At 50.0% G+C, this 20,604-nt stretch overlaps 1 protein-coding gene and 1 pseudogene across 1 annotated transcript; both read right to left on the bottom strand.

Annotated features, from left to right (window-relative positions):
• Positions 1–176: 176 nt before the first annotated feature.
• srms (src-related kinase lacking C-terminal regulatory tyrosine and N-terminal myristylation sites) lies at positions 177–7,996 on the bottom strand (the record flags this gene model as incomplete). The annotated part of the gene is made up of 6 exons (XM_076140281.1): positions 7,614–7,996; positions 4,416–4,537; positions 3,770–3,957; positions 1,751–1,898; positions 508–666; positions 177–358 (listed from the first exon to the last, which is right to left on the bottom strand). Coding segments are annotated over exons 1-6 (1,182 nt in total), but the record flags the coding sequence as incomplete, so codon positions are not given.
• A 6,903-nt stretch (positions 7,997–14,899) lies between these two features.
• Positions 14,900–19,695, bottom strand: LOC142990479 (nucleolar protein 4-like; annotated as a pseudogene).
• Between the last annotated feature and the right edge of the window lie 909 nt (positions 19,696–20,604).

Consider the following 20,604-nt stretch of genomic DNA (forward strand, 5'->3'; position numbering starts at 1 on the left):
TTTATTACAAAGATGAGAAGTCACAGCATAGATCATGAAGAAACACACACACACACACACACACACACACACACACACACACACACACACACACACACACACACACACACACACACACACACACACACACACACACACACACACACACACACACACACACACACACACACACCTACCTTAATGATGCGAGCCAGTCCGAAGTCAGCCACCTTGCAGACGAGGTCGTCTCCCACCAGGATGTTCCTTGCTGCCAGGTCTCTGTGGACGATGTTCCGGTCCTCCAGGTAGGCCATCCCCTCTGCCACCTGACTGCCCATGTAGATGAGGTGAGCCGAGGTCAGAACGTGGCCTTCAGCAGCTACAACACACACACACACACACACACACACACACACATGAATGCTGCTCCTCAGCAGACACACTGACGCAAAAACACCCAGTATGGAAGTACAGTAACACTGCTACGTGTGTGTGTGTCTCTGTCTGTGCGTGTGTGTGTGCACTCACAGGTCAGGTAGGACTTGAGGCTCCCCTTGATCATGAGTTCTGTCACGATGTAGACCGGCTCTCCTCTGGAGCACATGGCCAGCAGCTGGATGAGCTTGGGGTGATGGAGGCTCTTCAGGGCCTGGACCTCCTTCACAAACTCATCCTGCTTGGTGTCCTCTACAGGAGGGAGGAAGAGGGGGAGGAAGGAGAACTGAATATTTGATGAAGTTACCTGAACATGCAGGCTGTTGTGTGTGTGTGTGTGTGTGTGTGTGAAGCTGCTGGCTGTCCTCCGTCCCTCCATCCTGCTCTCTAACACTCAGGTCTTTACTGCCACGCCCCTTTCTCCCCTCCATACAGTGTTGGAGTCCATTTGAATGTGTGTTCATGGTGAGGTTTGTGTGTGTGTGTTGTCTGTGTGTGTGTGTGTGTGTGTGTGTGTGTGAACTAAATGATGAAACTAAATCTGTCCAAAGTAAAGGGTTGTTAAAATGACTAAGAGCAGCTGGGGAAATGTTAGAAAAGCTACAAAATACAAGATAACTGAAACGAGGCAAGAAATGTAAGGGAGATGATGCAGAACAGGGAGCCGAGGGGCTGAGGACACTTCAACTCTCTGTGTGTGTGAGAGACACAACACAAGGTTACACACACTTAACAACATCTTTACACTGGCCCCCACTCCCTGATGAAGACCTTCTCCAGACCTTCCCTTCTTCTGTCCCAACACCTTTCATACAGATCTCTCTCTCTCTTCTCTCTCCTCTCCTCTGTGCTGTGACACTCACTCCCTCTCCTGTCCTCTGTGCTGTGACTCTCACTCCCTCTCCTGTCCTCTGTGCTGACTCTCTCTCTCCCCTCTCCTCTGTGACTCTCACTCCCTCCCCTCTCCTCTGTGCTGTGACTCTCACTCCCTCCCCTCTCCTCTGTGCTGTGACTCTCACTCCCTCTCCTCTCCTCTGTGCTGTGACTCTCACTCTCTCCCCTCTCCTCTGTGCTGTGACTCTCACTCCCTCTCCTCTCCTCTGTGCTGTGACTCTCACTCCCTCTCCTGTCCTCTGTGCTGTGACTCTCACTCCCTCTCCTCTCCTCTGTGCTGTGACTCTCACTCCCTCTCCTCTCCTCTGTGCTGTGACTCTCACTCCCTCTCCTGTCCTCTGTGCTGTGACTCTCACTCCCTCTCCTCTCCTCTGTGCTGTGACTCTCACTCCCTCTCCTCTCCTCTGTGCTGTGACTCTCACTCCCTCTCCTGAGCTCTGACCTTGTTTGAGCATCTTGATGGCCACCTTCTTGTTCTCGGTGGTCCACATGGCCTCCCACACCTCTCCAAAGTGTCCCTCTCCCAGCTTCTTGTGGAGTTTGAACTCCTCTCTTGGTCTCTCCCAGGGCTCCATGTCGAACAGCTCCCGCTGCACAGACGCACAAAACACAGACGCACAACAACACTTTAGAGCCCAGAGACCCAAACACACACGTTCCATCCTTCAAACTTCAGCTCCAGTCGCTTGAGTTAATCAACCGTGTGTGTGTGTGTGTGTGTGTGTGTGTGTGTGTGATAAACGAATACATAAACAAACAAACTGGTCAGATATCAATTTAATGATTGTATAAACGTTCAGGTGCTGCAAAACATTTCCATCAATTGATCAAGTGCATAAAAATATAAAATTAAATAAAACAATGAAATGATTCATTACATCAAATCAAAACACAATAAATTAACAATCAAGTGCATATAAAAAAATACATTTGACCCTTTAAAGTCATTGTTCTGTAATTATTAGTCTGATTTGTTACCGAGCACATTTGAAGATATTGAAGTCATTTTACAGAAATAAGAAAGAAAACGTTTCCTTGGTTATAAAAACAAAACGCAGCAGTAAAGTTATGAAATGCAAATAAATCAATCAAATCAGACCAATTGATTCAAGTCTGATGATTAGTTTATATCTGTGTGTTACCATGACTACGACTACAACAAATGAAATGTGTGCAGAAATCAAAATGAAATCAAAGAAGAAATGAGTTTGATTTGAAATGTAAGAGACTGATTCAGTGTGTGTGTGTGGGGGTGTGTGTGTGTGTGTTCTTGAGCGGCCTCTGTGTGTCCGTGTCCTCAGACTCACAGCTTCCCCTGAAAGTGAAGAGAGAAGACGAGGGGTCACTAAACTAAAAACGTCTAATTGAGACAAGTGGACGCAAACTAACAACAAGAACAAGGAAAGCTACAGAACAGAGTTTCCTTTCTGCTGCGTGAGGAGGAAAACGTGAGATTTGTCCTGATGGTGGCGCCAGAGTGCATCAGCGTCTTCATCTTCAGCGCTTCACTGTGATGCTGGGCTGCATGAAAGCGTTCTGCTCAGGTTCCTCTCAGGTTCTTCTCCACTCTGTCTTGAGGCGGTTCGGTCAGGCGGTTCAACAAGCCTCTCGCTCGTTTGTTCGTTCTTTCGCTTTCCTGACGTCAGCCCGGGACCTACTGCCCCCTAGTGGACATGTGATCTAACCCTGCATGTGGCGGTGAAGCAGGACGCATAGGGTCTGAGGGTCAGCAGGAGGTCAGAGTGTGTGAGGAGTGTGTGAGCGTCTCAGAGATCATTCACTTATTACACTACAGAGAAGTGATGGAGTCGAATCTTCCAACAAGTGCAAACCTGCAGGCAGAAGCTGAGGTGTGTGTGTGTGGATGTGTGTGTGGATGTGTGTGTGGTTGTGTGTGTGGTCTCTGCTTCTCCTGCTGAGCTCCACTCAAACATGAAGCCATGAATAAAAGATGCTGCTCTCATGTAATCAGCCTGAGATGAGACGCCATTACACTTCATCAAACTTTAATAGGTTTGATTTTCAATTAGGATGTGAATATGAATGAAGAGGAAGAAGCTCCTTCACTTCCTGAGCTGCTGAGGCAACACAGCTCTTCTTCTTCTTCTTCTTCTGATTGGAGGATCATCAGCGTCTCCTCTGATTAGCAACAAGCTCATAACGTGTTTGGCTACGGTGAATGTGGAGAGCTTCACACACAAACATCTAACTGTCAGTCTATCAAATCTACAGCACCACTGTGTGCGCTGAGTGGAAACAGTTCACTTTAAGGCCTCCTCTCTCTAGAGGGTTGGACCAATCAGCACGAAGCTTTACGGACGACTTTGGGTCAAAGAAACCAGGGAACAAACACGGAGGACAGCAGGACGCAGACTCACCTAAACCATGATCTGTGTGTGTGTCTGTGTGTGTCTGTGTGTGTGTGTGTCTGTGTGTGTGTGTGTGTCCCACTGCTGTGCACAGGGCTCCTGCAGCAGCACCCCAGGCTCCGAGGGTTCTTCTGGTAGTATGATATGAGCTCTCCCAGGGTGGCGAAGGAGATCTTGTCTGAGATGAAGTAGGCTCCGATGGACGAGCGCTGGATCCTGAAGTGGTAAACCTTCGCCTCGCTCCTCGCTGTGAGGGAACACAGGGTGAGATGTAAACACGCTGCAGTCACACCACACACAACACAACACAACACAACACAACACCTGAACCATGTTAGAGGAACTGAGTGTGTGTGTGTGTGTTAGTGTGTGTGTGTGTGTGTGTGTGTGTGTGTGTGTGTGTGTGTGGTGTGTTAACAGGGTCAGAGCAGCACAGAGTGTGAGACAGAGAGAGGGCAGGATGATGAAGTGATGGAGGGAGGAGAGTATGAATAAAGGAAAGTGATGGAGGAGAACAGAGTCACAAATCAAGTTCACTATGATGTCATCACTGCACGCCATTAGATGATTGGCTGAGCATAAATCATGTCCAGAGTCACAAAAGAGAGTGACAGAGAGAGAGAGAGAGAGAGAGAGAGAGAGAGAGACTACACAGAGAAAGTTAAGAAAAAACTGCCTGCAGAGAGAAACAGAGGCTCAGAGGTCACTGTAGAGGTCAGAGGAGGGGGCGTGGCTTACCAGAGATGGTGTACTCGTCACTGTGGCTCTCGCTGATGCGAACCAGAAAGGAGCCATCTTTGTTTTGGGAAGCCAGCAGCAGCTTCTCAGCTTTCACTCTGTTTATGTTCCCATAGTACCACCTAGAGAGAGAGAGAGAGAGAGAGAGGGAGAGGGAGAGGGAGAGAGAGAGAGAGGGAGAGGGAGAGGGAGAGAAAGAGAGAGAGAGGGAGAGAAGGAGAGGGAGAGGGAGAGGGAGAGAGAGGGAGAGGGAGAGGGAGAGAAGGAGAGGGAGAGGGAGAGAGAGGGGGAGGGAGAGAGAGGGGGAGGGAGAGAGAGGGGGAGGGAGAGGGAGAGGGAGAGGGAGAGGGAGAGAGAGAAAACAGATGAGTGTATGAATGGAAGGGAGATGGACTCCTTAATGGACGGATGAGTGAATGGAGGGATGAATGGAAGGAGGAGTAAAGAGACAGACGGACAACTAGAAGAATGAATGAGTTACACAAAGATAAACAGGAGGACGACAGAGAGCGCAAACACACACACACACACACACACACACACACAACTTACATTTATAAAACTTAACAAACCAGTTCAAACAATCACTTGACAGTCGCCGTGGTTACACCACCGAAACTTTAAAGTCAAAGGATAAAAGTGCAACAAAACAACCACATGAACACACACAGGCCCAGTCAGCTGATCCCTCTCAGCTGATCACAGGGTTTGGAGGAAGTAAACACACATCTGCCCTGGTGGAGGCGATGATGACGATGAGAGGAGGTGATGAAGAGTTAAAGAGCCGGGTGTAGCTGAGTGTGTTTGTTCACATATCACAGACTGACCCGTATTTACCTTCAGTCATCAGACGGGCGGGGCCAAGATCGCTCGGGTTTCACTGAAACTCACACAGAGCGGCACAGAGCGGCAACCTGACAGCTACTGAAGAAGCAGGGACATGTAGAGCTGAAGTTCAACCAGGAGGTCAACCCCTGTTACAGTCTCTCTCTCACACACACACACACACACACACACACACACACACACACACACACACACACACACACACACACACACACACACACACACACACACACACACACACACACACACACACACACACACACACACACACACACACACACACACACACACTCAGTATGCAGGTCCCCTTTATCATCTCTCCTTTATCTCCATAATCTTATTTGTTTAACACTCAGGCTCAACCCAGCTTGTGTTCTGCTCTCTGCCTCATGGAGCTGCAGCCTGTGCTTTGTCTCAATGACTGAGACTCAGCTGAAGGTCACTCTGGCTTGATTTAGCTTCCTAACACAGAGCAGAGACCTGCCTGCTGTAACATCACACACACACACACACACACACACACACACACACACACACACACACACACACACACACACACACACACACACACACACACACACACACACACACACACACACACACACACACACACACACACACACACACACACACACACAGAGTGAAGTAAAGACACTAAAGAGGAGATACACTGATTCCTACAGTGACACACCGACTGTACTTTAGACTAAAGAGCATCAGACTGGACTTTAACACCACAAACACTTTATTATACTGGGACTAAAGTAATAAAGCCTATTACTGAGTGAATACTTCCACTTTCTTCTTGCTCAGGTTTGTGTTTTAGATGAGCGGTGTGTGTGTGTGTGTGTGTGTGTGTGTGTGTGTGTGTGATGGATAGATCAGCTAAACTCACAGGACCACAATAAGATAAAGCTTCAAATTAATCAATCAGTAAAGAAGCAGCTCAGACCTCCACCAAGGCAGAGCAGCATAGCGTCCTTAGAGGAGGTATGAAGCTGATGGACTTGACAGGTAACAGAGTGGAGTCCAGTCTAGTCAGCATGTGAACGAGTTATTCTTTGTTGTCATGGTGATGTGATCCACATTCACACGTGAGTTAATTACAAACAAATCTGTGCCATTTTACTCAAAACTCAAAGTAAAAATCGAAATTATTTTCTTATAATAACTCAAAATAAATAAGTCCCGCCTCCAGGCTGAGTCCTGTCAGTCATTTATCTGAGTGACAGCTTTAATCAGAGTGGCATCAAAGTGACCGCGGTGCCTTTGAGGACAGTGGAACATGTGGACGCTCAGTTTCAGGGTCAAGTGTAGCAAAGTGAAGCTGAAGCTGAAATCCGGCGATTCCCCGCAGGCTGCATGAATAAATCAGGCCCTGGCTGCAGCTGCAGCCGCCGACACACCGGCTGAAATGTGGACTCGCTGCAGATCCAGTTTCTATTTTGGCCCAGAGGATGTAAAGTGTGTGGAGGCGGCGGTGACAGCAGCTTCATGACAGCTCGGCCCCAATCAGCCTCAGTGAGCCACACACACACACACACACACACACACACACACACACACACACACACACACACACACACACACACACACACACCTATCTGGACCACCTCAGAAGGTCACATGGTCCACCAGCTCATCACAAAACCATCACAGCCTGACTGGAGCTCAGACCGAGGCCATCATGTAGACCGAGCCTAACTCAGTCACCTTGGCTTCAGTGGAAACTGGACGGATGCACGTTTGAGTGACTATCAGAGAAGTTTACATTTATTTATACTAACTCAACCTGATACAGGCAGCAGTCAGCTTCTTCTGTCACTCAAACATCAGAGCCTCAGTTCAGTTGAGATGCGTGAGCATGAAGCTGAACACTGAGGTGATGTCATCGCCTCTCTGAGCCTTTGGTCTTCACACTGAACTGAGCCTGACTGAGCCTCATTCACACACACACACACACACACACACACACGTGCCAGAGGTCAGTCACAAGAACACACAGAACATTTCAGCCCTGAAGTTTCCCTCAGACTTCATCTCTGCCTCTCAGGGACTCTGAAGCTCAGTCGCTCTGTTTCCTCTCAGCTGCTTCATGATGCTGTGTGTTCTGCTGAAGGGTTAAATCCATCACAAGTCCTTCACAACAAATGGACGCAGAACTTCAATCCCAACATGTTCAAGAATGAAAATGTGTCACACACACACACACACACACACACACACACACAGAGGTCTCAGTGATCTAAGGGGTTAACAGAGGTTCTCGGTGTAAGCACCTGCAGGTCGGACATCAGGCTCAGCTGTGACAGCGGCCGGATGAGGGAAGCAGACGGAAGGTTCGGGACTCACTTGTGTTTGGCGAACTCGTCCTGCAGCAGCGCCACGTAGTTGGCCGGGATCAGTCCGGACTCCAGGGAGCCCGTCAGCTTCTTGGCCAGCACGTACTCGCCCCGCTTCTCGATCACCGACAGCTTGTCTCCTTCCTTCACCGTCAGCTCGTCGTCGCTGCGGGCCTCGAAGTCGAAGAGCGCCGCGTAGAGCTGCACCGGCCGCTTCTTGGGCGACGGGACGCGGATGTCCCCGGACACGGTGCGGATCTCGGCAGACTGCGCCCCCGGGTTGGCGATCACATGGTTGTTGTTGTTGGGGACGTTGGGGTAGCGGACGTCGGGCCAGACCCAGTTCCAGAGCCGGGACAGACACGGCATACAGGCGCGACAGCAGCTCTCCATCCCGGGACATGAAGCGCCGCAGCGGCCGCGGTTATCCTCCGATCAATAAGTGAGAGTGCGGGGCGATCAGTCCGCTGAAACAGGCCGCCTACAGCCCGCACGTCCCGGCAGCACAGCCCTCCTGTCTTCCGCTCTCCCTCCGCCTGGAAACATCATCACAGCCCGCAAGAGCGAGCGGAGGATCCGGACCAACCGGTTTGGGTTTTTGTTGAGCTCATGGATCTGAGCTCCGCGCCCGCACTGCGCACCGCGGCTGCAGGAATGCGGAAGCGGCAGCACAGAGCGCACGACCCGGATCGTTTACCTGCGGGGAGTCGGTGCAGCGGCACGAAGGAGCGAAGCCCGGACCGAGAGGGGACCGCGGGTCTACGAGGGGCCGAGACGCGGCACAGGGGGTCCGGACAGCGGCGGGAAGTTTGAGGTTAGTTTGGCGTTTAGAACGTCTGCACACCTGAAGTGAATGAGGAGGAGGAGGAGGAGGAGCTGAAGACAGACCTGTGTGTGTGTGTAAGAGAGAGAGAGGGCGAGAAAGGGAGAGAGAGTGTGTGTGAGAGTGAGAGAGAGTGTGCAAGACAGAGGGGGGAGAGAGAAAGGGAGTGTGTGTGAGAGAGTGAGAGAAAGGGAGAATGAGTGAGCGTGTGTGTGTGTGTGTGTGTGTGTGTTTTCTCTCACATTGCTTCTGTTTGTTTACGAAACATGACCTCATTGGTTTGGGATCAATTTGGACCAGATTGATCTATTCAGTTTAGACTTGTGTAAGTGACATCATAACGGTCAGATTAGGATCAGTTATGGATCAGAAAGGATCAATTCAGATCAAAGAGCGGTGCAGATTCAGATACATTCAGATGTTGATCAGGATCAAACTAAACCAGGGTCAGCTGTGATCAGGCTCAGTGGGGCCGATGACTGAGGACACACTCAGGCTCAGTGGGGATGATGGCTAAGTTCACACACTCAGGTTCAGCAGGGGTGATGGCTGAAGATACTCAGGCTCAATGGGGTTTATGGCTGAGGACACACTCAGGCTCAGCGGAGATGATGGCTAAGGGACACACTCAGGCTCAGTGAGGATGATGGTTGAAGACACACTCAGGCTCAGTGGAGATGATGGCTGAAGACACACTCAGGCTCAGAGAGGATGATGGCTGAAGACACACTCAGGCTCAGTGGGGCTGATGGCTGAGGACACACTCAGGCTCAGTGGGGCTGACGGCTGAAGACACACTCAGGCTCAGTGAGGATGATGGCTAAGGGACACACTCAGGCTCAGTGGGGCTGATGGCTGAGGACACACTCAGGCTCAGTGGGGCTGATGACTGAGGACACACTCAGGCTCAGTGGAGATGATGCCTGTAGACACACTCAGGCTCAGCGGAGATGATGGCTGAAGACACACTCAGGCTCAGCGGAGATGATGGCTGAAGACATACTCAGGCTCAGCCGTGTAGGTAGATAGCACACTGTTTTATTAGTATATTTAGCTCAGGAGAAAAGAAAACAAACTAACTCAAGGTCACAAAGTCCAGAAACATGTCAGCCTCAGCAGTGAAAACATGTCAGCCTCAGCAGTGACATCACACAGGACAAAGCTCAGTGTCTCTCATTGGAGCAGATATGTGCTAAAGAAACAAACGTACGGCTCCATGGCAACAAACGGAACTAAACAACCGCAATTTACTTTTTAACTTCATTTTTTTCCTCATTCTTTAAGTTGCTTCACATATATTATCAACACTTTGCTAAAGAATCAAAATATTCAGCCACAGGTACTGAAAAAAAAAAAAAGATCCACCGTCAAATATAGAATCATAAAACACAATAAATATAAAAAGAATCATTTTGATAGAATTCATATGTATCAAAGGGAAATGGGCCTTCAGGTCGACGTTTACAAAAGTGACTTCCTGTTTCCTGAGGTCGAGTTTCATCATCTGCAGGTTAAACTTTAGCTAAATACACTAATAGACTAAATGGACCCGCGTGGGTCAGCAATGGCTTATCATTCGCTAACAAACACCTCCTCCAAGACCGACGCACCGCGCAGGGAAACTCGCCGCCTCTCCTCCGGCCCCGACTTTACTTCAGACTCAAATGCTTTACAAGCTGTGAAAGTTTGATTTTTTTCTTGTTCTCATAACGTCTGTCAATGTTTTCAACGCAGTTTGATCGTTCAGCATCGTGACTCAAAGGTTCTGGACATGGAGACGAGCGTCACCGGGTCAGGGACATTCTAGTACATCAAAGAGTTTCTGATCAGCATTTTAAACTTGTTACATTTTTGTAAACATTATTTGTAGGCCGTAGACAACCAGTCAGACCTGTGCTGTGTTACCACCGGGTCACCACTAGATGGTAGCAGTGAGTCGGTATGATACAACAGCCTTCAAACCGGAACACTCACTAACACTGGACCTGGATCAGCAGGACCTGGATCAGATTCAGCAGATCCAGAACTCAATCAAGAACACTTCAGACATTATTGATTATTGATTTCCATTCATATCTCCTAAACTAATAAAGAGACGGATCGACACGACAGAAGAGAGACGGGGCGCTAACACGGCGAAGAAAAGTGGCCGAGCGTTATTCAGCAGGTTTGTCGTGAGTTTCCCTGCAGGTTTAAGTGTAAAATGGTGATAATCGTGTTTAGATGCAGTCCCATTTCCCTTCAGTGTGTAAGGAAGGAGGCGGGAGAGGGGGGAGGAGGGGGAGGAGGAGGAGGGGGGAGGAGCTGAGAGGAACAAAACCAAAGCAAACAAAAATGACCTGCAAAAATCTGTACATGTAAACATCACACTTCCACTGAGTCAAATCATGAGGAGAGACAGGTTCACATTGGTATCACTGTGGGTCCAGAGACCCGGCAGAGGAAAGTCCAGACAATCAAGAGATCGGTACAAGAGAGGTGAGGAACTCAAATCAAACATGGCTCAACTCAGGAGACGGAATCTAAAGCACCACAAAGTAATCAACCAGTAAAGTTCTTCTGACAGAAGCTGTCGAAAAATTAAAAAAGCCTCCGTACTTTTTTGTCTTTTTACGCCTCTCCTTTTTTCCCGAAGTGTGTGTGTGTGTGTGTGTGTGTGTGTGTGTGGTGCGTTTTGCTGACCAAAACAGGAAGTGTGAGCCCAAACTGGCGTGGCGTCTCATTGGATCAGAGCCGTGTCTCAGAGGGTTCTACAGGCTGAGGAGTTGTCTGATGCTCGTCTGAGGTGACATCCGTGTTTGGAATGTTCAGTGTAAGCAAACAGAGCTCAGCTGTTGGAATATTGTACAAAATATCTCTTCAGAAAGACACTTTACTACAAAATATATGTATAAAATCATATTAAGATCCCAAAATTGATATTAATCATTAATACTCAAAAGTAGAAATCAGATAGAAATGCGTTTGGCCGTTTGCCAGCGGAGACGATAAAGACGGGAGGAGTTTGGAGTACGAAGGCTCTGATTATGGCTAAATACTGTTATAGTCCCAGTCTGGACACGTAGCTGCACGCAGAGCAGAACAGAGCAAATACACAAGATTGTCTTTTGCCTTTTTGACTTTATACACTTGTTGTTGTTGTTGTTGTTGTTTGTGGTGCAGTTCTGAAACAAAACTAAAACTAAACCTTTAAATCGCCTGGAGACGTCAACATGCAGGAACCAATGAGGACGACCCAAAAGGCCTAAACCCCGCCTCCCCAACAGTCCTAAACCCCGCCTCCCCAACTGTCCTAAGCCCCGCCTCCTGCAGCCATCCACATTCCTTTTTTCAAACTGAGCGTGACGTTGTGTGAATCGATGAAGTCGGTGGCTGTGGTTTGTGTTTGCGTTGTGCTGACTTAACAGCTTTAAGTGTTCTCTGCTCTGTAGCATGACAGCGCCCCCGTGTGGTGAGTATGAAACAGGCCCGTCCCCCACAGGAAGCGTCCTACAGACCAGGAAATGTTCTGATTATCAGCTGCATTGCAAAAAAAACCCACGCCTCTTCGTCTTCCTCCACTCTCTGCTCACACTCATCACTTCAACAGTGCAAGTTTGAGGGAGGGGCGGGGGGGCGTGGCCTCGCTTCAGAAACATGCATACACACACAGAGCCCCTCCCCCTCCACTCCCCCCCGCCCAATCACAGATGACTGTTGCTTCGCTCGGTGTGCAAAAAGGGAGCAAATTACAGTGACACTACAGTTCAGCTGAGTGGAAACACAGTAGAGCGGCGGAGCGTCGCACCAGGAGGAGAACCACTCGCGTTAATGTTGACACATTTCCAACATTTTCCCAGGCGTCCTCCGGTCTTTGACTGCAGGCGTTTGGAGCTCAGAGACATCGAGCGTCTCCAAACAGCCTGGACAGACAGAGGACACCTGGACGCTCTGGTGTGAGTGTGGACAGACAGGACAGACAGGGCAGACAGGGCAGCAGGTACAGCAGCTCAGAGGGACACCACCACACCTTCACATGACAGTGATTAAGGCAAAACTCCATTGGTTTTATTTTCTAGATTGAAGGAAAAAAAAAGAATATTTTTTTTTACCTTTTTCAAAAACACAAATGTTTTTTTACAAATTATTTCCATACAGATTTTTTTTTTCTAGAACATAAAACTTTGTAGAAACAAATAGAAAAGTCGGGTTTTGTCACTAATTTGTCTCCTGCCTCAAATTTGATTTCCGTTGCAGTTTGAGGAAAATTCAATAAAAATGAAATCTTTAAATTTCAGAGCGACTCCAGGCTGCTGCTCTGATCTGCAGCCAGGTGGCGCCGTCCATCCAGATCAGTGTAAAACCCGGCGTGATTGCTCTGCGTCGCTGTGCAGTCTGAGCGTGTACGTGTTGGCCTGGTGTGAAGCGCTGCGCCCTCTACAGGAAACACGCTACAAAGGGAATCAACACATGAAGCCAGAAGAAAGTAAAGAAACAGAGCAACCAGGCGGAGCAGAGCCAGAACGCCTGACACCCTGATGCTCAAAGCTCAAAGCTCTGCAGGCCGCCGGCGTGTCGCTCTCCTATGAAGGGGTTAAAGGTCAGAGTTGAGGTTGCAGGTGGTTGGCGTGGTTTGTCGGGGCACTGTGGTCGGCTAACGGCCGGCTTTGTTGAGGTTTCAGGTCTATGGCAGAAGGTCCGGTTTGTTTAGCAGCAGCAACATGAAAGTTCATCATAAACCTACTCGTAATACAAGAAGAAGAAGAAGAAGAAGAATAGTAATGGCCATCTCAGAGTTTAACAGACAAACACAGCAAGACAGAGCCTCCTCTCCCCCCAGAGCATGGAGGGGAGGAGGAGGAGTACGATTAGGTCCGTTAGGAGGTGAAGAGTAGGTCCAATGGAGAGGGGGGAGGGGGGGGGGGGGGGGGGGGCAGAATGGTGCTGAGGTTTTGTTGGCTCATAAAAACTAAGAGGCAGGAGGTAAAACTCTCCATCATCACTTCAGACTCATTGTTTTCATTTTTTGGCAAATTAATCAGAACCGGACGCAGACTGGAGACTGAAGCTTTATGTTCCTCTGTTCTTCAGGTTCAGGCTTCTCTTCAGGTCTGCAGGTCTCTGATGGACCCTTATGGATCCATGTTGTGATGTAGGATAGAGATCCATGACAACATAAAGAGGGCTCAGGGTCAAAGGTCAGAGGTCAACATATCTGTGTCTGGGGTCCAGCAAAGACCTGCAGACCTGAAGACAGCAACGCCCACAGCTCACCTATGAAAAGAATCTTTGCTGATTGCTCACTAGCTTCAGTAAAAAAGGTGAAACTCCAGATTACAAATCAAGAAGTTTGTCACTGAAATTTTCATCCAAATTTTGACCAAAAAATGAAAATAATGAGCCCCGCCCTCCCTTCCACACACACACACACACACACACACACACACACTCTCTTCCTCTGCTGTGGGGAGGACGTTTACATCCCAGAGACAAAGACCTTCAAACTCATTCTTGAGTTTTTCCAGGCGAGTTAATAAACAAACAAACCAACAAAGGTTCTAAAGATCTCAGCGTCTGAAGGTTCACGCTCTTCAAATGCTTTATCGTTGCCAGGATACGGCTTTGTCGCCCTCGAACCCTGAAGGTAGGAGAAGTAAACTGGCTTCAGGTGTGTGTGTGTGTGTGTGTGTGTGTGTGTGTGTGTGGCGTTGGCAGATCTGATCTGAGGTATTTCCTGGTGGTCAACATGGCGACTTGGATGCATAAGTAGCAGGTAGGTCCCTGGGTAAAGGGGGGCGGGGCCAGGTGAGTGTGGGGGCGGGGAAAGTGCTATAGGACACAGAGAGCTTATATACAAGCTAGCACACGGCAAAGAAAGCAAACACACTTCTCTTCTCCCATTATTTAAAACCAAACAAACTCTTTCTGACTTTTCTCTTTTCCTGGTTTCCCTCCTTCAGGCCCTCCAGAGCGGCCAGGGAGCCGGACAGAGCGTCTCTGCTTGGTGCTATCAAAGCGCTCTGTCCTTCCTTCAGTCACTTGGGAAGAGCAAAACAACAGGAAATAAACTCAACGCTCTCCGCAACTCAGCGCTTCACAAAACCGTTTAGTCGCCTTAATTCAGTCGTTAGTTTTGTAGAGCGACGTCAGCTGGGACGCCAGAGCGGCAAAGCTCCTGCATCAGAAAACACTCGCTTCACTTTTAACCCGCAAGGGGACAAAGTCTTCTTTTTTTTTTGTCAGCAGAATCATCATCGCTCTCCTCCTCTTCCTCCTCTTCTTCCTCCCTCTCCTCCGCGCTCCGTCGCTCAGAGAGCAGCGCTGATTGTGAGGAGAGGAAGAGGAAGACCATCCTCAGTCTTCTTGATGTCTCTCTTCCAACTCTGCCAAAATGATGGATTGAGGTTGTGTGTGTGTTGGGGGGGCTCGCTCGCCCTCTCTCTCGCTCGCCCTCTCTCTCGCCCCGTTCGCTCTCTCGCCCTCGCTCTCTCGCCCTCGCTCTCTCGCCCTCGCTCTCTCGCCCTCACTCGCTCACTCCTCATTTCCCGCTTTCCCAGCAAAAAACGAGAAAACATCGGGAAAAAACCGAGCGGCTGCAGATTCCAACCAAAAAAGTCCAGAAACCCTAAATGTGGGCGGGGAAAGCAGAGTTGAGAGGAGGCCGACGTCGTCAAGGAGACGGGGGGGCAGGTAGATGCTAAACAAACGTGTGTGTGTGTGTGTGTCCTCCCCCCCTGACCCCCCCTCCCTCAGTTCTGCTGCAGGATGAGGTTCTCCAGCTCGTCGGCCGAGCGGAGCAGGAAGGCCGCCGACTCCCTGTAGCCCGCGATCAGCTGACGCACGGCGGTGATCTCCGGTTGGCTGAGCTGGGTTGAGGCTCCGCCCCCTCCTCCGCCTCCGCTGCCCCGCCCACCCAGGCTGTTGGCAGAGGCAGTGGTGGAGTTGGTGAGGTTGGCAGAGGAGAGAGACTTCATGCTGAGGTCTGTGGGGCCTGAGAGGGAGAGAGGAAGAGTCATCATCATCATCATCATCATCAGCAACCAAGATAAATCAACCTGAGCTCATTCTGTATCCTGCTCTCCACCAGGGCCTCCAGCTCCAGCGTGGCCTTGAGGACCCAGATGGTTCCTGATTTCTTTTCTGTTGCTCTCTCATCCCTTCTTCTTCTTCTCCTCCTCCTCCTCTCTTTAACCTTTCACCTTTTCTTTGTCTTTGTTAGCTGCTCTGTTAGCTGCTCTGTTTGCTCTATCACTCCTCTCCTGCTCACCGTTGCTCTGAGCCGCAGCGGCGGTCGTCAGGGAAACGGGGTGTTGCACGGCGGCGGCCAGGCCCGGGTATCCACGGTAACCGTAGGTCAGTCCGGCCCCGTTGATGTAGAGCTGAGCGTCCTGCGAGAAGGCGGAGGCGGCCAGAGAGTAGGCGGAGTGAGCCAGAGAGGCGGGCTCCCTCAGAGCCCCGCCCCCGCCCCCGCCTGAGGGCTTGTCCAGAGAGATCTGCTCATCCTGCAGCACACAAACAGGAAGTGATCAGGTTACAGAGCGCTCTTTGTCCTGTTGCTCACTTTTCTGTCAATTCCTACAATCAGCTGGACGGTTAATAACTTTATTGATTGTTTTTTTTTTATTTTATTTTTCAACTTGGTAAAGTGCAGCTTTTTAATTGGACGACATATTTGGAACATTAAAGCTGAAAACTCAACATTATTTTACATTCAATATTTAAATCCTGACTTTTTTTCACGTCTGTTCACTAAAAACCTGCTGAATGTTTTTTCATGACCTGTTTACACTGCAGACTACACACACACACACACACACACACACACACACACACACTTACATGAAAGGTGTCGAGCCTCATCCTCTTGGCGGCGTTGCGTGATTCGCTCTCGCAGGCTGCAGCCAGGATGTTCTCGGCCATGGCGGAGGTAAGGTGAGGCGGCGTCGGGCGAGTCTGCACACGGAGCACACACACGTTATGACATCATCCGGAAACAGGCGTGAGGTGAGGCGTTTGTCACTCTCCGTCGCCCTCCTCCTCATCTTCATCATCAGAATGTAGAAAACACCACACAGTGTAGAACCAAGCTTCACCACCGGGGGGCAGCACAGACTCATGACAGGCTGCTGCTACTGATGAGGAGGATGAAGAGGAGGAGGTCCTGAGTGTCTGCAGAATGTTCCCATCATGCACCTCTGCACCGCAGCTCAATAAGACATCACATCCACTGTGACTGCAGCTGTGCTACAACCTTTACACAAGGGTTGATTGATAAGTTCTGATCCCAATGGGGCTGCCTTTTTATTATTATTATTATTATTGTTGTTGTTATGTTTTTTTATTCCTCCTCTTATTTCAGGTCTGAGCTTCATCTGGGTCATTAAAGCGCTCAGATGCCTTCAAGTTCAATCAAGTGGACTGAACTGGTTGATGAGTTTATTAGGATGCGTCCTGTGAGGAAAGCTGCTGGTGTGTGTGTGTGTGTGTGTGTGTGTGTGTGTGTGTGTGATCTTCAGTATTTGCTCCTGTATTGTTCCTCTTCCTGTTCCCTCTGCAGCTGTCTGATGATCTAACAGCTCATAAACACGGCGGCCTGTGGACTGAGACTCTCCTCTCCATCACATCTGTAAACTGAGGCAAATTGAGTGGAGCGCGTTGTTTCTATAGCTACAAACCATTTCCACAAACAATTTATCATCTTTTTACACAGCAAATGACCAGCTGTTATTATATTATCAGCCGCTGAGCAGTGAGGCTGCAGCTGCTTCCTGTCTGACATCACACAGCAGCACAGATCTACAGGAATGATCCAAACTCAGAACATCCAGAAAATCATCAATTATTCAAAATGTAAAGCAGCACAACACAGGTTTGAGCTAAAGGTTCTGAACTATGACCCAACTGTCAACACAGAGCCGACGTGAAGGGGTTAAATAGGTGAAGCTCTCTGATCTCCATGCCAACGTGCCGACGAACCAAAACATCAAACTCTGAACTCTGATGAAATGTTTCTGTTTGTGTCGCTGCTCAAAACAGAATCCTGACAGGAGGAGGGAGAGGAAGAGGAGGAAGAGGAGGAGGAAGAGGAGGTGCAACTGCGGGCCGTTACCTCCATGCCGTTCTTCTTCATGCGTCGGCAGGACTTGAGGTAGGTGCGGATGCGTTTGCGGGCTCGTTCCTGGAACTCTGGGAACTGCCTGCTGCACGACTCGATGATGGCCTGGATCTTCTCCTTGGGCTGCTTGGAGATGGGAACCATGCGGTCCAAGTTCTCGTCGACAAACAGACGCACAAACATCTGGAGGGAAACCACACGGCTGAACATGAACAGAGCCGCTCCTCTTCATCGTGAAGGTGAGCAGGTTTGGTTTCCTCACATCAAAGTTATTCACAACAAATCTGAGCTGAGGCGCCGTCACGCTTACGTTAAAGGCCTTTAGTCTCTCGGGGTCGACGCCCTCCGTGTCGTTGATCTTGTCGCTGTCGTCGTGGTCGTCGTGGTCGTCGTCGTCATCGTCAGGGGTGACCTGGCTGCCGTGGCGACCCATGGTCAGATCCTCAGCACACAGCTCCATCTTCACACTGTCATAGCTGCCACCTGAGCTGAACTGGGGGGACTGCACACACACACACACACACACACACACACACACACACACACAGACACACACAATGAGTCAAGGTAAGCTAGCTCCAGGGTTCCTCCACTAGAGGGCAGTGTAGCAGCTTTGCTGCTGTGTAGCTACTTGACGTTTCTCTGAATCTCCCCTTCTGAATAGAAACCATAACGCGTATGTGAGCTTGCTCCTCCCACAATGAGACAACCAATCACAGGTGTGGCTCGTCCACACCCACACAGCTGTGTGTGTGTAGACCGACACACTGGACCGTCTTCAGCCTGCGGCGTGGGCGAGCACGTCTCGCCAAACACGCACAGACACACAAGGTGGGTCTGCTCTCCGCCTCCAGACCACTCAGAACTCCCACGGCCACAGCTGGACACACACACACACACACACACATTCACACACAGACACACAAGTGAGAGAAAACGCACAAAGGAGGACGAGACAAAGAGAGAGAGGACGGTCGGGACTGCAGAGACGAATGTATAAACAAACAAAATCGATCTGAGCGCCAAAGACAAAGAACCTGACAGAGCTTACACAATGACACACACACACACACACACACACACACACACACACACACATGTGCGTCTGGCAGAGACGTGGGGGAAAGTGTGAAAAGTGTGGAGTGTGTGAGAGAAACCATGAATGTAAGACTGTGTGTGTGTGTGTGTGTGTGTGTGTGTGTGTGTGTGTGTGTTAGACAGTCTGGCGGTAATGTGTTCTCTCCAAGGCCGGTGTGTATTGTTCAGCGTGTTGAGAGGTTCAGCTTCATGCCGGCTCTCCAGGCGGGAACAAAGCGGCGTGCTCGTCCTCTCAGCTTCCTCTCCTCTTTCTTTTGCTTCTTTTCAATTTGGCGTCTCCCACGTTATTTGCTTTTTAACCCTTTGCGCTCTGCCGCTGCTGCTTAGTCTCAGCCTCCATCCCTCTCCTGATACTGAGCTCATTCTGCCACTCAGCACCACACAGAATACATCTACTTTAAATCTCCCTCCTTTTAAGAGACTGTTCAGTCATGTCAATCAAGTCTTTCCTCACAAAGTTAGTCATTGTGTAAAGCCTTTCAGCGTGCCGTCCACCAGGGGGCCAGAGTGTGAGATCAGACTGGACTCATAGTGTGAAGGGTTAATACGGTGTGTGTGTGTGTGTGTGCGTGTGTGTGTGTGTGTGTGTGTGTGTGTGTGTCTCACCTTGCTCCCGTAGTCCCTGCCATCACGTTCCAGTCGCAGCTCGGCCGTTTGTGTGTGGGAGTGTGTGTTGGGCGTGTGTGCGTTGTGTGTGTGCGTTTGTGTGTGTGTGGGGCAGAGGCAGAGCCGGATGCGGCGCCAGGGGAGGTTTGGCGGCCAGCGGGTACTTCCTGCGGAGCTCCTCGGGGGCGCTGGGGTGCAGGGCACCCAGCAGCGCGGCGGCGGCGGCCGACACGGTGACGGGCAGGTGGGAGGAGGACAGAGGCAGGCGCTGAGGGGGCGGGTCGCTCAAGTTCATTGGCTGCTGGTCCTCAGGTGAAGAGGAAGTGGGCGTGCTGAAGTCCAGCGGGGCGGGGCCTCCGTTGCCATTGACGACCTGCGTCTCCCTGACCACGGAGCCGTCTGTCACAGCGGAGGAGGGAGGAGTCAGGGCAGGTAAGCCCTGACCGCTGCCGCTCTCTGACGACGAATCATCTGGAAGGAGAAAGAGGAGGTGAGACACAGAGCAGACAGACATATGAGGGGTCAGGGGTCAAACAGGGGCCCACCTTCCTCTCCGGACCCTCCCATGTGAAGGTCACGCCTCAGATAAGTTCCTAAACTTTATGTTTATAATGTAGAGACAAGAGAATCTAGAGCTTCTTAAATAAACATGAGTGATGTCATCGCTCCAACAAGTACAACAATGATGTCAATCAAACTTCAGAGGGACATGATGTCATTCACACACAGCCACAACAACATGGATGTTATGATTACTAATCCACCTTCATCTTTGGCTCTTGTGCTCCTCTTCCTCCATCTTCATCATGAAATGTTCTGTAGAGTGACTCAACAACAAGAGGAAGAGGAGAGACTCTTCACCAAAACCACCAAAGAGCCTCTCTCTCTCTCTCTCTCTCTCTCTCTCTCTCTCTCTCTCCTTCTCTCCTCTCTCTCTCTCTCTCTCTCTCTCTCTCTGACAGACAGGGTAATGAATAAGTGATCACTGAGTGTGTTTGTGCCAAGCAGGCTGGCAGGATGGACGCCTGACAGGGAGTCTCTCACACACACACACACACACACACACACACACACACACACACACACACACACACACAGACAATGAGAGAGGGAGTTTGTACTTCTGTGTTTATTTTATAACGGTGGTAAAAGCGAACAAAGAAAGACATAAAGCAGAGGAGGAACGGAGAGAGAGAGAGAGAGAGAGAGAGAGAGAGAGAGAGAGAGCGGACTGCAAACAGGCTGATGGGGGAGGCGGTGTCATTCTGTGGCAGTGGGAGGGGTGGAGCCCCGAGCACCGCATGGAGAGAGAGGGAAGGAGAGAGGGAGTGAGAGAGAGAGAGAGAGGGAGTGAGAGAGAGAGAGAGAGGGAGGGAGTGA

Source organism: Genypterus blacodes, unplaced genomic scaffold (genome assembly GCF_046128005.1).
Source record: "Genypterus blacodes isolate CSIRO-AG114 ecotype Tasmania unplaced genomic scaffold, CSIRO-AGI_Gbla_v1 ptg000548l_1, whole genome shotgun sequence".
Classification (NCBI taxonomy): Eukaryota; Metazoa; Chordata; class Actinopteri; order Ophidiiformes; family Ophidiidae; genus Genypterus; species Genypterus blacodes.